We start from the raw sequence: 17,224 nt of genomic DNA, 5'->3' as shown, positions 1-17,224 counted from the left end.
GTCTACAGTCCAACTGCTTCCTCTTCATGGGCATATTTAGACAGACGATTCTACGGAGAGTAACAATGGGATTGAAATATTTTTTAATTTAATGATGGGGGATGATGGAAAAGTTGTGGAGATATAGAGCAGTGACGGTTGTACAACAATGCAAATGTGCTTAATGCCATGGAACTGAGCATAAAAAAAATGATTAAAATGGCAAGTTGTATGCTGTGTATATTTTACTGCAATAAAAAATGCACAAATTTTTAAAATTAAGTTTAATGATGAGTACCAAGTCTCTTGCATAACAATGAGGAGGCCAATTAGTAATAGGACATAGCTTTAGCCCCTCTGTTGAAAAAAGCGTTTTTGATGACTAATTGAATCATTGAAAAGAGGTTTCTTGAGGGGTCAAATACCAGATTAAGCTCAATATGGTTCCAAAGATAGTGTAATGTTTCTTGCAATGGAGATTCTGATATCAGACTTACACTGAGAAGAAGACCGTGTCAGTACAGCTCAGGTCAGAGGTAATCTCCATGCTCCCTGCCAACAACACCCACAGGTAAACACAGCGCTCCAGCTTTCAGTCTGGGTTAGTTCAGTGATGAAAGACTTTAGCTATATGTCAAACTCTGAGTTTAAGTTAAATTTAAACCCATCACAGTTATAAGAACTTCTCTAGGAGTTCCTTTCATGGCTCAGCAGTTAACGAACCCGACCAGGATCCATGAGGATGCAGGTTCCATCTCTGGCCTCGGCTCAGTGGGTTAAGCATCAGCTTGGCCATGAGCTACGTGTAGGTCGCAGACATGGCTCAGATCCTGCATTGCTCTGGCTGTGGTGTAGGCCGGCAGTTATAGCTCCGATTGGACCCCTAGCCTGGGAAGCTCCATATGCTGTGGGCGCGGCCCTAAAATAGCAAACAAAACAAAACAAAACGAACTTCTTTTAAATGGCAGTCAAATATGCTCTGAACATGCTAGAAAACTGCTCACTAGTACCAAACAATATGTGATTGTGTATGCATTCATACGTGGTCACATGCTTTGCAGAACAAAGGGAAAGTATGACATCGTTCCTAGCCTTCAGAAGCATGTTGCCTAGTTAGACAGTAGCCTTCTGTCGGCTTCTAGAGTAGATCTAGTTCATTCTTTCCTCAAGGACTTTACATCTGCATTTCTTCCGTCTGAAATGCTAAACCTTTATGGTTTTCATGTTTGGCCTTTTCGAGAAAGACAGATCAGAGCTCAAAGCCCTACAAAGGTCTTATCTGAACAGCTGAACATCTCATGTAAAATACTCTGTCTCCCTCTACTCTACTGATATCATCATCATCTGATTGATTGATTTTCAATCTCCACTCTAGAATATAGCTCCCATACAAACTTTTTTTTTTATTGCTCAGTGCATTTTCTGACATTTATAGTTTTACAATGATCATCACAACCCAATTTTATAGCATTTCCATTCCAAACACCCAGCTTATCCCCCCACCCCACCCCAAGCTGTCTCATTTGGAAAACAAGTTTTTCAAAGTCTGTGAGTCAGTATCTGTTCTGCAAAGAAGTTTACTGTGTCCTTTTTCAGATTCCACATGTAAGTGATAGCATTTGATGTTGGTGTCTCACTGTCCGACTGACTTCACTTAGCATGATAATTTCTGGGTCCATCCATGTTGCTGCAAGTGCCATTATTTCTTTCCTTTTAATGGCTGAGTACTATTCCATTGTGGATATATACCACATCTTCTTGATCCACTCCTCTGTCAGTGGACATTTAGGTTGTTTCCATGTCTTGGCTATTGTATACAGTGCTGCAATGAACATTGGAGAACATGTGTCTTTTTGAGTCATGGTTTTCTCTGGATAGATTCCCAGGATTGGGATTGCTGGATCAAACAGTAATTCTGTTTTTAGTTTTCTGAGGAATCTCCTTACTCTTTTCCACAGTGGATGCACCAATTTACATTCCCACCAGCAGTGTAATAGGGTTCCCTTTTCTCAGCACCCTCTTCAGCATTTATTGTTTGTAGACTTTTTGATGATGGCCATTCTGGTCAGTGTAAGGTGTACCTCATAGTGGTTTTGATTTGATCAGAATCATTTACCAATGTACCCCCAGCTCCTAGAATAATGCCTAGCATAAAAGAAGTGCTGGGAATTCCTATTATGGCTCAGCAGGTTAAGCACCTGCCATTCTCTCTGTGAAGATGTGGGTTCAATCTGCAGCCTTGTTCAGTGGGCTTAGTATTGGGCATTGTTGTAGCTGTGGCATAGGTCACAGCTACAGCTCAGATTCAGTACCTGGCCTGAGAACTTCTGTATGCCACAGGTGCGGCAAAAAAAGAAAAAATTTCCTCATGAACTCATGAACATTCATAATAAGTGAGATAAATCAAGACCACAAAAAGCCTCTTGGCAGCTCAGGGCAGTTTTTCCACTAGGTAAGTTTTGGAGATAGAAAACAAGAAAAAAAATAGGTGTTCTCATTGTGGTTCAGTGGGTTAAGGACCCAAGGTTGTCTCTGTGAGGATGTGGGTTCAAATTCCTGGCCTCACTCATGACATGGGTTAAGAATCCAGTGTGGCTGCAAGCTGTAGTTCACAGATGTGCCTTGCATCTGGCATTGCTGTGGCTGTGGTGTCGGCTGCAGCTGCAGGCTCCAATTGGATCCCTAGCCTGAGAACTTCCATGTGCCCTAGGTGTAGCCTTAAAAAGAAAAAGAGGCACTCAGTAAACATTTGAGTTACATGTTTATTTAACTAGGTATAGGTAGAGTCAAATATTTGTTGAATTAAAAGGCCAGGATGAGTACTGTGGTGCAGTGACACAGCTAGAGAGGGACAAAGCCAGAAAGCAAGCTCTCCTTAGTCTAGCTTGTCATTATATCTAGGAAAGCATGGGATCAGAAAGTTGTAAGGAAGGAGATCTAGGCACAGATGAGATGCAGTCCAGAGGTCCAGGAAGGTAAGGAAAGAGCAAAAGTCATGGGCTGTCAGGTACAAAGCTGAAAGGAAATGGTGAGGAAAGGAGGCAGGGGCAGCCTACTTACTATACAGAGAGCTGGAAATTCGGTCCCCTTTCCTCTCAAAGTCCTATGACCTTTTTTTTTTTTTTTCCTTTTTAAGAGCCTGATCAATGTTTAAATGCTCATTCGAGATGGGGATTTATTGTCTAAAAAAAGAATAAGTAGAAAGGAATTAAAAAATAAATGTAAAAGTAACATGTTCATTGTTGAAAATTTGGACAACACAAAAGATTTTTTTTTAAAGAAAAAAGTGCCTGTAGTCACACCATCCAGAGGGAAAACATTTAAAATATTTTGATGCTTTTAAACATTGCAATCACTCCATCAATCATTTTGTACACTGTGCTTGTCACACATTGTTCTAACTCATCAAAGGATTTTTAAAATGTGAATTCATTGACCCTATAAGATATATATAGACTATGTTTTTTGAACTCTTTTTTTGAACTTGAAGCCTATTTGCAGATGAAAAATTTCAAGCTAAAAATTGTGGCACTGTATATCCTTGTTATTCTCTTAGAACTAGATTTCTGGAAGTGGGATCAGTAGGTGAGAGAACATATTTTTCAGGTAAAAATTTTAAATTAGTGTTTTTTTTTTTTTGTCTTTTTGGCATTTCTAGGGCCACTCCCACGGCATATGGAGGTTCCCTGGCTAGGGGTGGAATCGGAGCTGTAGCCACCGGCCTACGCCACGGCCACAGCAACTCGGGATCCAAGCCGCATCTGCAACCTACACCACAGCTCAAGGTAACACCAGATCCTTAACCCACTGAGAAGAGCCAGGGATTGAACCCGCAACCTCATGGTTCCTAGTCAGATTCATTAACCACTGAGCCACTCTGGAAACTCCTAAAATTAGTTTTTGAATAGTAATAGGCACATGGTTCAAAAACCATCAAAAATGACCTAAAAAGTCCAAGTCTGGTTCCCTTCCCTGCCCACATGCACCTTATTGCTCTTTGTCCCCTATAGGTAACATTTTTTTGTTTGTTTGTTTTGTTTTTCCTTCTGGTGTTCCTTTTTTAAATGTTTATCTTATTTCCCTCATTCTTAGCAAAAAAAGGAGGATATTTTACATACTGCTCATGCCTTGCTTTGTTCACCTAATTCTTGATCCTGGATGACTCCCCCTATCAGTTTGTAGAGATATTTCTTATCCCTCTGGTCTCCCAGTTGTGCTATGTTCGATGGTGTGGTTGTACCAGTTTATTCCACCAAGACCCCTGAATTGTTTTCCTCTGCTCTCATAGAAAAACCTATAATGAATAACCTTGAAGTACGCTGTTACATAGACATTCAGGAATATCTGGATACAGATTTCAAAAATTGGATGTAGAGTGACCCCTAGGGTGGGGGCTCCAGGAAATCATCCTTTCAGGGACCTTGACCTCCTAAGCAATTTGAATAAACTATAATGGAAAAAAATCTAAAAATCAATAAGAAAAAAGACAACCCACAGAATGGGAGACAATCTTTGCAAATGATGCAGCCAACAAGGATCTCATCTCCAAAAATTTGCAAATAATCCTTACAACTCAACAGCAACAACAAAACAAAGAACCCAATTGAAAAATGAACAGAAGACATAAATAGACATTTCTCCAAAGAAGACATATGCATGGCAGATGAAAAAATGCTCAACATCCAAAATTATTTGAGAAATGCAAATTAAAATTACAATGAGGTACAACCTCACACCGGTCAGAATGGCTATCGGTCTACAAATAACAAACGCTGGAGAGGGTGTGGAGAAAAAGGAACTCTCATTCACTGTTGGTGGGAATGTAACTTGGTACAACCACTATGGAAAACAGTATGGAGGTTCCTCTGAAAACTGAATCTAGAACTACCATATGATCCAGCAGTCCCACTCCTGGGCATATATCCAGACAAAACTGCAATTCAAAAAGGTACATGCACTCCTATGTCCATAGCAGCACTATTCACAATAGCCAAGACATGAAAACAACATAAACGTCCATTGACAGATGAGTGGATTAGGAAGATGAGGTATATATACACAATGGAATCCTACTCAGCCATAATAAACGAAATAATGCCATTTGCAGCAACATGGATGCAACTAGAGGCTCTCATACTAAGTGAGGTAAGTCAGAAAGAGAAAGACAAATACCATATGATATCACTTATATATGGAATCTAATATACGGCACAAATGAACCTATCTACAAAACAAAAGTAGACTCAGGGACATAGAGAACAGATCTGTGGTTGCCAAGGGGGAAGGGGGAGGAAGTGGGACGGACGGAGAGTTCAGGGTTTGTAGATGCAAACTGCTACGTTTAGAATGGATAAGCAGTGAGGTCCTACTGTACAGCACAGGGAACTCTATCCAGTCTCTTGGGATGGACCATGATGGAAGACAGTATGAGGGAAAGAATGGATATATGTATATACATGACTGGATCACTATGCTGTACAGCAGAAACACTGTAAAACGACTATACTCTAATAAAAATAAAATTAAAAACAAAAACAAGAGAAAAGCTTAGACAAAAATAACTTCTATCTCCCTGCCCCCAGCCTCACCTAAGTCTAAGTGGTTCTGCAGAAACAAGCAGAGAAATGAGAGACTAGGTCAATTTACCACCCTGCTTAGAAGGGCAGTGGGTTGTTCTCAGGGTGATCAGGTCAGGATTTGGGACCAGAATGCCTGGATTCCATCCCAACTCCCCATTTACTAGTTTTCTGACTTAAAAAGTTTCCTAATCTTTCTGGATTTCAATTTCTTGCTCAATAAGTGAGGATAGTTGTATGTGTACCTTAAAAAATAGAAACGTTTTACAAAATCTTGGGCCCATGTGAGGTATAGAGAAATATTGATCAAGATTTAGTAAAATGAGCAACTCCTCCTGTCTAGGAGTTCCCATAATGGCTCAGTGGTTAATGAACCTGACTAGTAACCATGAGGTTTTGTGTTCCATCCCGGGCCTTGCTCAGTGGGTTATGGATCCGGTGTTGCCGTGAGCTGTCACAGACACGGCTCAGATCTGGTGTGGCTGTGGCCGTGACTGCTGCGTAGCTCCGATTAGACCCCTAGCCTGGGAACCTCCATATGCTTCGGGTGTGGCCCTCAAAAGAAAAAAAAAAAAAAGAGCAAAAAAGAGGTGCTTACATATCTGTTGACTGTCCAATAAACGCAAAGATTCCTTGTCGTGTCCAGGCACATCTTTTGTGTTCTTTATTGTCAGATGTGCAATTCCTGGCTAAAGTCTCCCACTGTTAAAGAAAAGAAAGCAAAACTCTTATCACTTGCAATATTCTAGCTCTTTAGGATGTATCTGTATTGAAACAGTACAGATTTTCTGGCCTCTGCAGTTCCCTAGTGCCATTTATTTAATGCTGTGTACATCGTCCATTTGCACCCCACCCCTCACCCCCTGTGACTTCCAGTGGCTGCTCAAATGTCATTACCATGCTTTGTTGATAGCAGCCACACACTCTCATCTTACCAAAAGTATGCAGGAAAGTGTGAACAATAATTTGCTTTCTGATCATGCAAAATTTGCCATTTAGCGTTTCATTGTGTAAACAAAGAACAACTCATTTTCAAAAAAAACAAAAAACAACAACAACAAAAAAAAGGGAGTTCCTGTCATGGCTCAGCGGTTACCGAACCTGACTAGCATCCATGAGGACATGGGTTCAATCCCTGACCCTGTTCAGTGGGTTAAGGATCTGGTGTTGCTGTGGCTGTGGTGTAGGCTGATGGCTACAGCTCTGATTTGACCCCTAGCCTGGGAACCTCCACATGCCACGGGTGCGGCCCTAAAAAGACAAATAAATAAATAAATAAATAAATAAATAAACAAACAAACCACATTTTCCAACCATGTCTTCTCTTGAAACTTTAGGTTGCGGTGACTGCATTTCTAGGTGTTGACTGCACCCTCGTGAAGATACAAATTTTAGTCAGGTTGCAGAAAATTCTCCCAGGTCCATCTATGCACAGCCCTGTAAGCTCCAATTTTAGCAAGATCCCTAAGTTAGTTTAACTCTCACCCTTGATATCTGATCACCCTCATGATATCTGATTGGATCTTCATCCCTCAACTCCCCAGCAATGTTCAATCACGCTGGCCTGTCTTTAGCAAAGAATCCCATCCCATTAGCTCAGTGTAGCCAGAACTGCCCCTTCCCCTGATTTTCCTCAGAGTAAGTTTCCATCCACTCTAACTCCAGCCTCTCTTTGGCTACATCTTTCCACTTACCCAAGTTGAGTCCCATCTCTCTCCCTCACTGTAAAAACACACCGTAATAGTCCTATTCCTATCACGATTGCCCTGAATAAAGTCTGCCTTACCAGCTTTAACAAGTGTCATCGGATTATTTTTTTTGGTCAAAAATCCCTGCCTTCCACACTCTGTCGTCAGGCGAGGGACCAGGAGCAGATTGAGAAGAATGGTCTTGTCCACTCAGTGAATGGCTGTTGTCTGGTACGACTTAAAACAGCAGGGAGAGCCCGGGACCACCACAGCAACTGGAGGCAAGAAAGAACATCCATTGGAAAGACCAATTGTGGAGTCTTCAGGGGAGACAACAGTGGTGACCCTCAGGGGACTGCCCGATATACCACACGGATCTTGCAGGAGGGTGGGGAGACCCTTCTGGCTGCAAGAAGTGGGGGGGCATATAGAGTAAAGGATGCCTGCTACCCCCTCCCCATACTCAAGATGCTCTAGACCAGGAATGACACCACAGTCACAATGTTGACAAAAGAGATCTGAGACTCAAGTCCGAGGGTTGGCTGTGGACGGTCAGTGGCCTGGAGCTCTGGACTCACCTGTGTCTGATGTAAGCCATTTTGAGTCAACGTGTCTACATCACTCTAGCAATCCATTACTATTCTGCCCAGAGTGATCAGCTCACCATATTGCCTTCTTAAAACTGGGGCCAGTCCTGGAGTCCTGGGACTACCCCATAGGCAGTATTTCTGACTTTCTGGGCGGGGGGGGCATCAGGTTGATCCCATACAAGGATCTCTCCCTGAATGAGAAAAACAGAAACCGTAGCCCACCGTCAGCCCTGGATGGCCCCAGACATTGGATGGTGACTTGTAAAACTGAGGTAAATGCTTCTGGCAACTGGAGTCCATACAGGACCAATTTCAGATTGGGGCAGCCCACTGGATAGCACTGCTAATTCCAGCTAGCCGCAGGTAGCTGAAAGATTTAGATATAAAATCTGAGGAATTCTAAAGCAGGGGTGGGTAAACCTTTTTCTAAGTAAAGGTCCAGAGAATGAATACTTTAGGTTTTGCTGGCTACTTGGTCTCTTTGACAGCACTCAATGGTACTCTTATAGAAGGTAAGCAGCCAAAGATATTTTGTTTACAATATGTAAACACAGGGGGATGGTCACATTCTTTTTTTTTTTTTTTTTTGTCTTTTTGCTATTTCTTGGGCCGCTCCCGCGGCATATGAAGTTTCCCAGGCTAGGGGTCTAATCAGAGCTGTAGCTGCCAGCCTACGCCAGAGCCACAGCAACGCGGGATCTGAGCCGCTTCTGCAACCTACACCACAGCTCACGGCAACGCTGGATTGTTAACCCACTGAGCAAGGGCAGGGATCGAACCCGCAACCTCATGGTTCCTAGTCGGATTCGTTAACCACTGCGCCACGACGGGAACTCCAAGGGATGGTCACATTCTAACGAAGCTTTGTTTACAAAAATAGGCAGTGAATTGGATTTAGCCCGGTGGCCATAGCTTTGCAACCATGGCATGTGGCAGAGGGCCCAGGGCAGGGATCAAATTGTAAGTGCATCTATAATTTTGGTGGATATGGCCAGAGTCCCCGCTACAGAGCTACTATCTTTCTATCATGGTAAATTTATCATTTACCACTAGCAATTTCATGTTTCCCTATAGCCTTGCCAAAGGGAATGTTTTGATTTTGTATTTTTTGCCAACTTGATAGGTAAGAAGCAGTATCTCAGTGTGGTTTTAATTAGCATTTCTTTTAGTTTGAGTGGTTACTGAGCATCTATTTGGTTTTTATTATGAACTATCTGATTTGGGCTATTTTAGTATTGGGTTGTTGGTCTTTTTCTTCCTGATTTATAGATGGTCTTTATAAATTAAGGAGATTAGCCCTTAATGTGTACTCCGTTGTTGCTGGAAAAGTGGTTTATATATGCCAATTAGGTCAAAGTGTTTGGTACTGCTGTTCAAGTGTTTAAGATCCCCAGTAGTCACTCAAGTGGTGTTGTCCAGTAGGCATTTGGAAATACAAATCTGAGAGGGCTGGACTGAGACATTTAGGAGTAATAGGTGTAGATGGCATTTGAAAAAATGAGATAGGTGAGGTCACCTTCAGGTAAAAAAATAGAAAAATCGTTATAAAAACTGAGTTGTAGGCATTCCAACATTTAGAGATTGGGAGGATGAGGAACCAGCATGACACAGAAGAGGCTTCTGGCGATGCAGAAAAGAGAGCAAAGGCAGACTTTTTTATCAGCCAAGTGAAGAAAGTCTTCTAAGGAGGAAGGAGACTCTGTGAAATACTTTGAGAGGCTGAGAAGGATGAGGATTCTCATTAAGAACTGATCACTGGATTTGCAACATGGAGCTTTCTTGGTGATCTTGGCAGGTGTACTTGCAGTGGTGTGTTGGGGACAAAAGCCTGATCTCCCAGGGAGTGATGTGATCAGAGAAAGAGACTAGGCAGTTGAGGGTTAACTTGATGTCTGAGGTTATGAATATAACGATCTGTCCTAGCAGTCATGTGTTTCTTGTGAGCCATATTCAGCTATTCAAGTGCAGGCAAAGAACAGGCTGAGAGTTGTATTTAACCTGAGCTGTCCAGTTAAGTATGAAGGAGGAAGCTGAGGATGGGTGGATTGGTGGGTCAAGGAAGCTGAAGAATGAGAAGTGTACTTAACAGAGAAAAAGTGGTAAAGCAATGGATTAGAAGTCTAAGTCTGGTCAAAGCCCAATTTATTATGCTCATAAATACAACACACAAACATGGATCACCCAGTCTCTGCTGGGTGAATTTCACACAGGTTCAATGTTCATCTAGCTTATCAAGAAGTAAGTACAACAAGTCTGGGTAAATAGGTTAAGTTTTATTCTTATGTGCATTTACAACAATTCAGAGATGGCAGGTGCCCATTATAAATGGGTATGCTATACCAGAGCTATATGATAAGGCAAGGAACCCCAATTACCAAAAGACCTTTAAAAATGTACTTCATTTGCCTATATCATTGATAGTCTATGCCATGGAATTTCTGATGTCTCCCAGAAGATACATTACCATCAGTTTCCATTTTATTAAGTTCTATGAAATTTTATCTTTTAAAGAAAAAAATGATTGGTGGGCAAAAATAAAAATGTTTTTGAAAAGATTATCTGTGTTTAAAGTGGCTGATAAATGAGTGAAAAGAATAAGTTTAGAAAGCAAACTGACATTGTATAAAAATAAATATTGTGAATTCATTTCATCTAAGTCTGATCTAAAATGATTTTAGTGGGTAGGTAAGGGAAGTTACCGATTCCATACTAATGTAAAGGCTTTCAAAAAACTAGTAAAAATTTTAAAAAGGAATTTAAATCTTTTATAAATTAACTTAACTGATGAGTGACTTTTTTCACATCTTTTTTTTTTTTTTTCATTACACATCTTTCAGATATTTTGATGCTGTAACCAAGGTAGGGTAGCAAAAGAGAAAGAGGACAGAACTCAAATCAGTCATTCTAGTTACCTATTAGAATCTATGGAAACCAGCTAGATCTGGAAGGGTGCTGGCAAGTAAAGAGTCTATGAAGTAAGGCATTGTTCTTTCTTCTAAAGTTTTCATTTATCTTTGTTCTCCTTGGTTTTAGGAACATGAATAATTCAGAGTTGGCCAGACTTACCATCAAGATATAGTAAATGAAGATTTCCCTGTATGAAATCATAAAGCTGTAGCAATACTTTATTCTACTCTAGAAAATCCTTTTTCTCCGATTGACTTCCTCTCAGTTAATGAGTTAGGTCTCTTCCAACTTAAGAGATTGGAGACCACAGCTTTAGTCACAATTTGGGTACTTGTAGCTGCGCAACATTAAAAATGTAACTTCCCTGCTTTTTAGTTTCTTCTGCTGTAAAATAGAGATTGGACTGTCTACCTAACCTATTTCACACGTACGTTAGTCACGAGGACTAAATAACAACGTATTTGAATGTGCTTTGGAATATGTAATGCACTAGAGTTGTTGGCAAATGCTTTAAAAGTGTGGTTTGTGGCGCACCTTTTTATGTTAAAAAACTCAAAACAGAAATCACTGGGAAATATAAATCCTTATGAATCATACAGCCCCAGTGTAAATAAGTAATTTATAAATGCTTTGCAATAAATCAAAGAAATTATTCATGGATTTTTAAAAAATAAACAATCTTTGCAGCTAAATAGTCATCAACTGAATTATTCTTTTATAAGAATGTTCACTACGTGACATTATAACTCTCCAAAGGAGAAATTCTATAATTAGTTCAGTTCTCTGCCTTTGTAGCTTCATGATAAGGCAGAAGAATGGAATAATTAAAGTTTTAAAATAAGCAAAAATATAAAACTCTCAACAAGTCTCCTTGTTTTAAAGAGCTTAATAGGAACACTTCCCCCCACATATGTATAAACAACCTACTATTTATATAATGTTAACACAAACTCACAACTTAAACCACAAGGATCAAAGTCAATGTGCCTTTCTTCTTCCCTTTATCAGTTTTGTTATTAAACATCTGACAGTCTTGAGAGATGACACTGCATTTTGAAAAAGATGAACTATATGTGATATGAAAATGCTTACCTATTGAATAACTAAGTTGTTGGTCAAGGGTCTGAAATAGAGATCAGAGTTTTAGCAAATATTGGAGCAACACAGCCGTGTACCTGATAGTGTCCCATGTAGAAATCAGCCTGCGCCAACAGATGACACGTACAGGCGTGAGCAGTAAGTGAAGGCATCCACCAACTTTTCTTAAAATGGTAAGCCCAAAAGTTCCCACAGACTACATAAGAAGAGCAAATGAATCATGTGCTCATTCAAAATCTCATAATATCTCGGTTATATTAAATAGCACATTTTTTCTTTTCTGGCCACACCTGCGGCAGGCAGACATTCCCAGGCCAGGGATGGGACCTGGGGCAGCAGCTGTAACCAGAGCCACAGCAGTGACAACACCGGATCCTTAGCCCACTGAGCCACCAGAGAACTCTGGTACAAGTTTTGCTCTTTTTTTTTTTTTTTAACAAGAAGAAAGTATGAATCATAATGTAGGTAACAAATACTAAATTCGGGGCAGTAGCAAAATTGTTGCACCAAATGACAAAAGTATATCAATAAAATGTGTTTAAAGAATAACTGCAGAATGCTAATATTCCACTATGATCTCTGCTATTAACAATCCAAGGTTCAGCTCTCTGTCAGATGCTTTTCTCTCACATATACTCCCTGCCTTGACACATACACACAATTTCTCACACCATCCTGTTTCTACAAATGCAGCTCAGGTCATCCTTTTTTTATGGTTGTTGTTCTGTTTTGTTTTTGGCCGCAACCAAGGCATACAGAAGTTCTCAGGCCAGGGATGGAATCCGAGCCAGAGCGCTCTCCTAAACCACAGCTGGATCCTTAACCCACTGCATGAGGCTGAGGATTAAACCTGCGCCACAGAGACAGTACCAGAGCCTTAACCTGCTGCGCCACAGCAGGAATTCCAGGTTACCTCGTTTTTGACTATTAAGTCTTCTGAAAAAGATCAACGTTCTTTCAACAAATCAATGATCAAAAATAACCCACTGCTTTTACTAAAGGCCATTCAACATTTAAAGAGTAGCCTGCCAAGAACCTGCAGAGTTGAAATTAAGGATCGGCATAGGGAAATTCGTACAAGCAGGTAAAAGGGAGTTTATCTCATACTCAGCAGAACGTACTGAGGTCAGATTAGGAGCAAGTAATTGGTAAATCTACCCTCAGCTGGGAGAGCAGAGGGCATAGCTGCAATTACTAAAAGCTTGGTTGGGCTTCTTCCATTTTACAGTTTGCTTTGCAGTGTAACACATTTAGTCCAGAAAGGCTAAACCAGAACTCTGTTGCCTTTAACGTGGCTTTATAAGTTACACAGGAATACAGTACATCTCTGCTTGTCTGTGGTTTTAAAATTACTCACTGTAAACATCCAATATTCTTTTCTATTTAATTAACTTCAGAGCTTGCTTGTGTCTATATCTGTGTCAAATCATCATTTATTCTACGAAAAGCAGCACAGATACTGTTCATTCTGGTTTCAACACAAATTCCTTTAAAAAAATGTTAAGGCCATTTAATGGAATCAGGGCCAACGGAAGATCACCCTGGCAGAAGTCAAACTACTGGATTAAACTTTCTGAAAAAGAGTCATAAGTGGTTGTCTTGTGTGTTCCTTCTCAGTAACTTGCGAGGATTCATTAGTCTCCAACATCTCCATCTCGATCTCCAATAAGCCAAAGAAAATGAAAACTTAAGGCTAACAAGGCAGTCCCGAGCAGATCACCCAATGCCGTCAGGTAGGGGATGGAGAAGCTATCCGGGTCCTTTCCTTTCCTCCAGAAATGATGGACCATCCAGTCAGCGATCCACAGCAAGGTAAACACCTAGGAGAGAACACCAAAGATTACTCCTGTTGTCCGCACGGTCCCAGCCCAGGAAAAATGACCGTGAACTTAAGCCACTGCGCTCTGAGAAGAAAAGCATGTGTCTCAGTCGAGAACCATGCTGGAAAAGAAGAAAGAGTTAAGTGACAGGAACACTGTCTTCTCATAAGAAAAAGTACTATGTGTCTCTGCGATTAACAGCGTTTTTCTTCAACTTTTTACATCTATCTTCTCATTTTTTTCTAGCCTCCCCCAAACCACTACAATCCTTATATTTAATAGTCTTGTACATTTTGCCAAACCACTGTTATTTCAACTTCTTTCTATATGATAAATCTGTGAAGAAGGAAGAAGACATACAAAGAAGGAAATAAAAGTTAAAAATAAGGAACAATAGGAGTTCCCACTGTGGTTCAGTGGTAATGAACCAGACTAGTATCCACGAGGATGGAGGTTCCATCCCTGGCCCTGCTCAGTGGGTTAAGGATCCAGCATTGCCGTCAACTGTGATGTAGGTCGAAGATGTGGCTCAGATCTGGCGCTGTCGTGACTGTGGTGTAGGCCAGCAAACTCCATGTGCCACAGGTGCAGCCCTAAAAAACAAAAAACAAGAACAACAAAAAAGGAATAACATTCTCCTATTGTAGATATAATCAAATGAAATGGAGATGGAGAACGGACCATTCATTTACTAATGGTAAGTCCACTGGTGGCTTGTCATGGAAAATTTCAGTGCAATGGTTAAGAGCGATAACCAGAGTGACCTGTCGATGTAGATACAGATGTAGACATAGATAGACAGAGTCAAAATACCCCCAAGGGCTTTTCAAACACTGAGGTGCTATCTGTAAGCAGAAATGAATACCACACTGTAAGTCAACTATACTTCAACTAAAAAAAACTTTAAAAAGGTGAAATATGTAAGTATTTTCTAGGATATCAGGAATATTAAGACCTTTGTAATGCTCTGAATTATGGGTTCAGATAAATGATTTTTTCTTTGATCCACTTAGAGCAGGAGGACTAATTTTCAAACTTCGGAAGTAATAAAAGGGATTTGGGATTAGGGAGGTTAATGTTCACTGGTTTGGGGCAAGGTGGCAAGTATAGCAGAGTGGTTAAGATAACTTCTCTATAGCTACTGACTGACTACAGGCAAGTTACTTAACCTCTCGGATTCTAGTGCTCCAACATTGGAGGTAAGGGCATCTACCCTCACGAGAATGTTGGGAGGATTAATTACAGACTGAATAGCTCAGTACCTGGCATACAAGACACTTTCAATTGATGCCTGCTACTTGTAGGTCTGAAGAGTGTCATTGCCATTACCACTTGCGGCCGCCCAGGGGGTGAGAACATTAGCCATGAGCAGCGGGAAGCCTGGCCTAGGGCCAGCCTAGCCAGGGTCTGAGACCTTTCACTACTCTAACAGGTACGCAGTAGAGATGCGATGTCCACCTCAGGTTCCATATTTCTGAGCGCTGTGGTTTGGCTCTGACACCTTTACCAGGAAGGAGCATGGCTTGTCCAAGCAGAGACACGTGTACCTGTTCCAAAGGGGGGAACTTCAGATGTCTCTGGACATCAGCAGAGAGAGAGGTTGTACTTTAAGGCCTGTTTTCTTCGGCATGAGGTTGATTCCTCCTTAGTGTTTCACAGACAAAGTCTGTTTTGGAATCACATAAAATTTCATCAGGAGAACCTGTTTTGCGTGTGGAAGCAAAGCTCTTCCATTTATCAGCTATGCCCTAAAGGGTAAGCGTCTCACCACTGACTCTTAATTTCCTCATTGGAAGAAAACAAAACCCACAAGTACCTAATATCTGCCATATATACTCTGAGACAATTGCTAAGAGCCTTGGTTTAGGAAGATGAAGAGAAAGGTAAAAAGGCAGTGGGGTCTTGGGTTACATTAATAAAAGCATAATGTACAGGTCAAGAGAGAGTGTCACCCACTGGACCCTGGGTGGGTCAGGCCACCTGCAGGCAGTGTGTAAGGAGCTTGCTCACGCCGGTGCCTCGGTGCCTCTCAAAGTGACCAGCTCACAAGGCAGACGCTCCACAGCGGACTGAGAGCATGAGAATCAGCTGGAGACAAGGTCACACAAGAGACTCGTGTGAGAACAAGAACTGTTTGTCCTGGAGGGCGGGAGATGTAACATCACGGAGGTTATGGTGTCAGGAGACACCAGGTTATAACCCATACGTCAGAGGGTAGAGTTTTAGGGCAAAGGGTAAACATTATCAAATGTTACCTCGAAAAACTTAAAAAAAACAAACAACCCAATTTGGGTTTTGTCTATAAATGGAAAAAGTTATACAGTAAAATCTGTATTACTGGAGTATATGAAGGTTCAGTAAAGAAATGCGCCGACTGTGTGAGTAATATGTACAGGAGGAAACAAAAGTTTTAAAGAGAATGAGAGACAGGTCCCTGATGGCATAGCAGGTTAAGGCTAAGGCACTGTCACTGGGGCGGGTTCAATTCCCTGACCCCAGAACGTCTACAGGCTGTGGGTGTGGCCAAAAATAAACAAATAAACAGAATGAGAGTAGATAATTTCTCTGGGATTGGCAGGAAACATAAATAAATCAAGCTATATTATATATGTATTATACGTTTATATAATAACAAAATATCACATATATTTATATAAATGTACGTACTATACCTCATACGCGTGGGACATACAGTTTACTAACTCTTGCTATAACATTTCTAACTGAATGGGAGACTCATCTCGAACAGGGGTTGGTAAACTACAGCCCATGGGCCAAATTCAATCTGCTGCCTATTTTTTGTAAATAAAATTTTATGGGACTACAACTATACCCATTTGTTTACTTACTGTGTATTTAGTCTATTATTTAATCCGTACAATATTCTTATTAAGTAGGTGCTATTAGTATCTCTAATGTTCACCTGGAGAAAGTGAGTCAGAGAGAATAAAAAACCTGTTTTGGCGCCACGATGACAGAATTATGTAGTTGGGACAGGGTCCACAAAAACTGAGATATTTACTCTCCGGCCTTTTACAAGAAAAGCTGTGTCCCCTCCTACTCAGGAGACAAATGCTTATTTACAGGATGAAATAAAATGGCATCAGTAGCACATACCCTCAAAGAAATTCCATGTAAAGATGAATATAAAAAGCAATACTCGAAAAGTTTTATAAGAAAATGTAAGAGGAGGTCTTGAATATCTTTAAGACCTTGACGGAGGGAATGATTTCATAAGTAAAATGCATAATATATTAAAGGAACCATTTATAATCTACATTAAAGATTCCTGTGGCTCAATAAATACCATAAATAAAGCTAAAAACTGTGCCCCAGGCTTGGAAAAAAAATCTCTGCATTACACATAACTGACCAAAAAAAAAAAAATTAGTACTCTGAATATTTAGAGAGAGTATCCAGAGAACTTGTATAGTTCATTAGAAAAAGAAATAATCCAATAGAATAGGAAAAACCTAAAGCTCTAACAAACCTATGAAAAGAAGCCCAACCTCACTAATAATAGAGGAATGTAAATTAAAACCACATTGAACTCCATTCCACATCCA

At 40.6% G+C, this 17,224-nt stretch overlaps 1 protein-coding gene across 13 annotated transcripts in view; it reads right to left on the bottom strand.

Moving 5' to 3' along the window:
* Nucleotides 1–10,085: 10,085 nt before the first annotated feature.
* Nucleotides 10,086–17,224, bottom strand: part of SLC41A2 (solute carrier family 41 member 2) — a 127,028-nt gene continuing 119,889 nt past the window's right edge. For all 13 annotated transcript variants that reach the window (XM_005664183.4, XM_084957337.1, XM_084957334.1 and 10 more), the window contains one exon: nucleotides 10,086–13,658. In XM_005664183.4, coding sequence (XP_005664240.3) covers nucleotides 13,473–13,658 — 186 coding nt within the window. In that variant the 3' untranslated portion in view covers nucleotides 10,086–13,472. The remainder of the gene's footprint in view (nucleotides 13,659–17,224) is intronic.

Source organism: Sus scrofa, chromosome 5 (assembly GCF_054392235.1).
Source record: "Sus scrofa isolate SSC_HxYL_T2T_F1_AM1 chromosome 5, Sscrofa_HxYL_maternal_Yorkshire_Landrace_v2.0, whole genome shotgun sequence".
Taxonomy (NCBI): domain Eukaryota; kingdom Metazoa; phylum Chordata; class Mammalia; order Artiodactyla; family Suidae; genus Sus; species Sus scrofa.
Note: the sequence above shows the minus strand (reverse complement) of the source record. Positions and strands in the feature narration are given on the sequence as shown.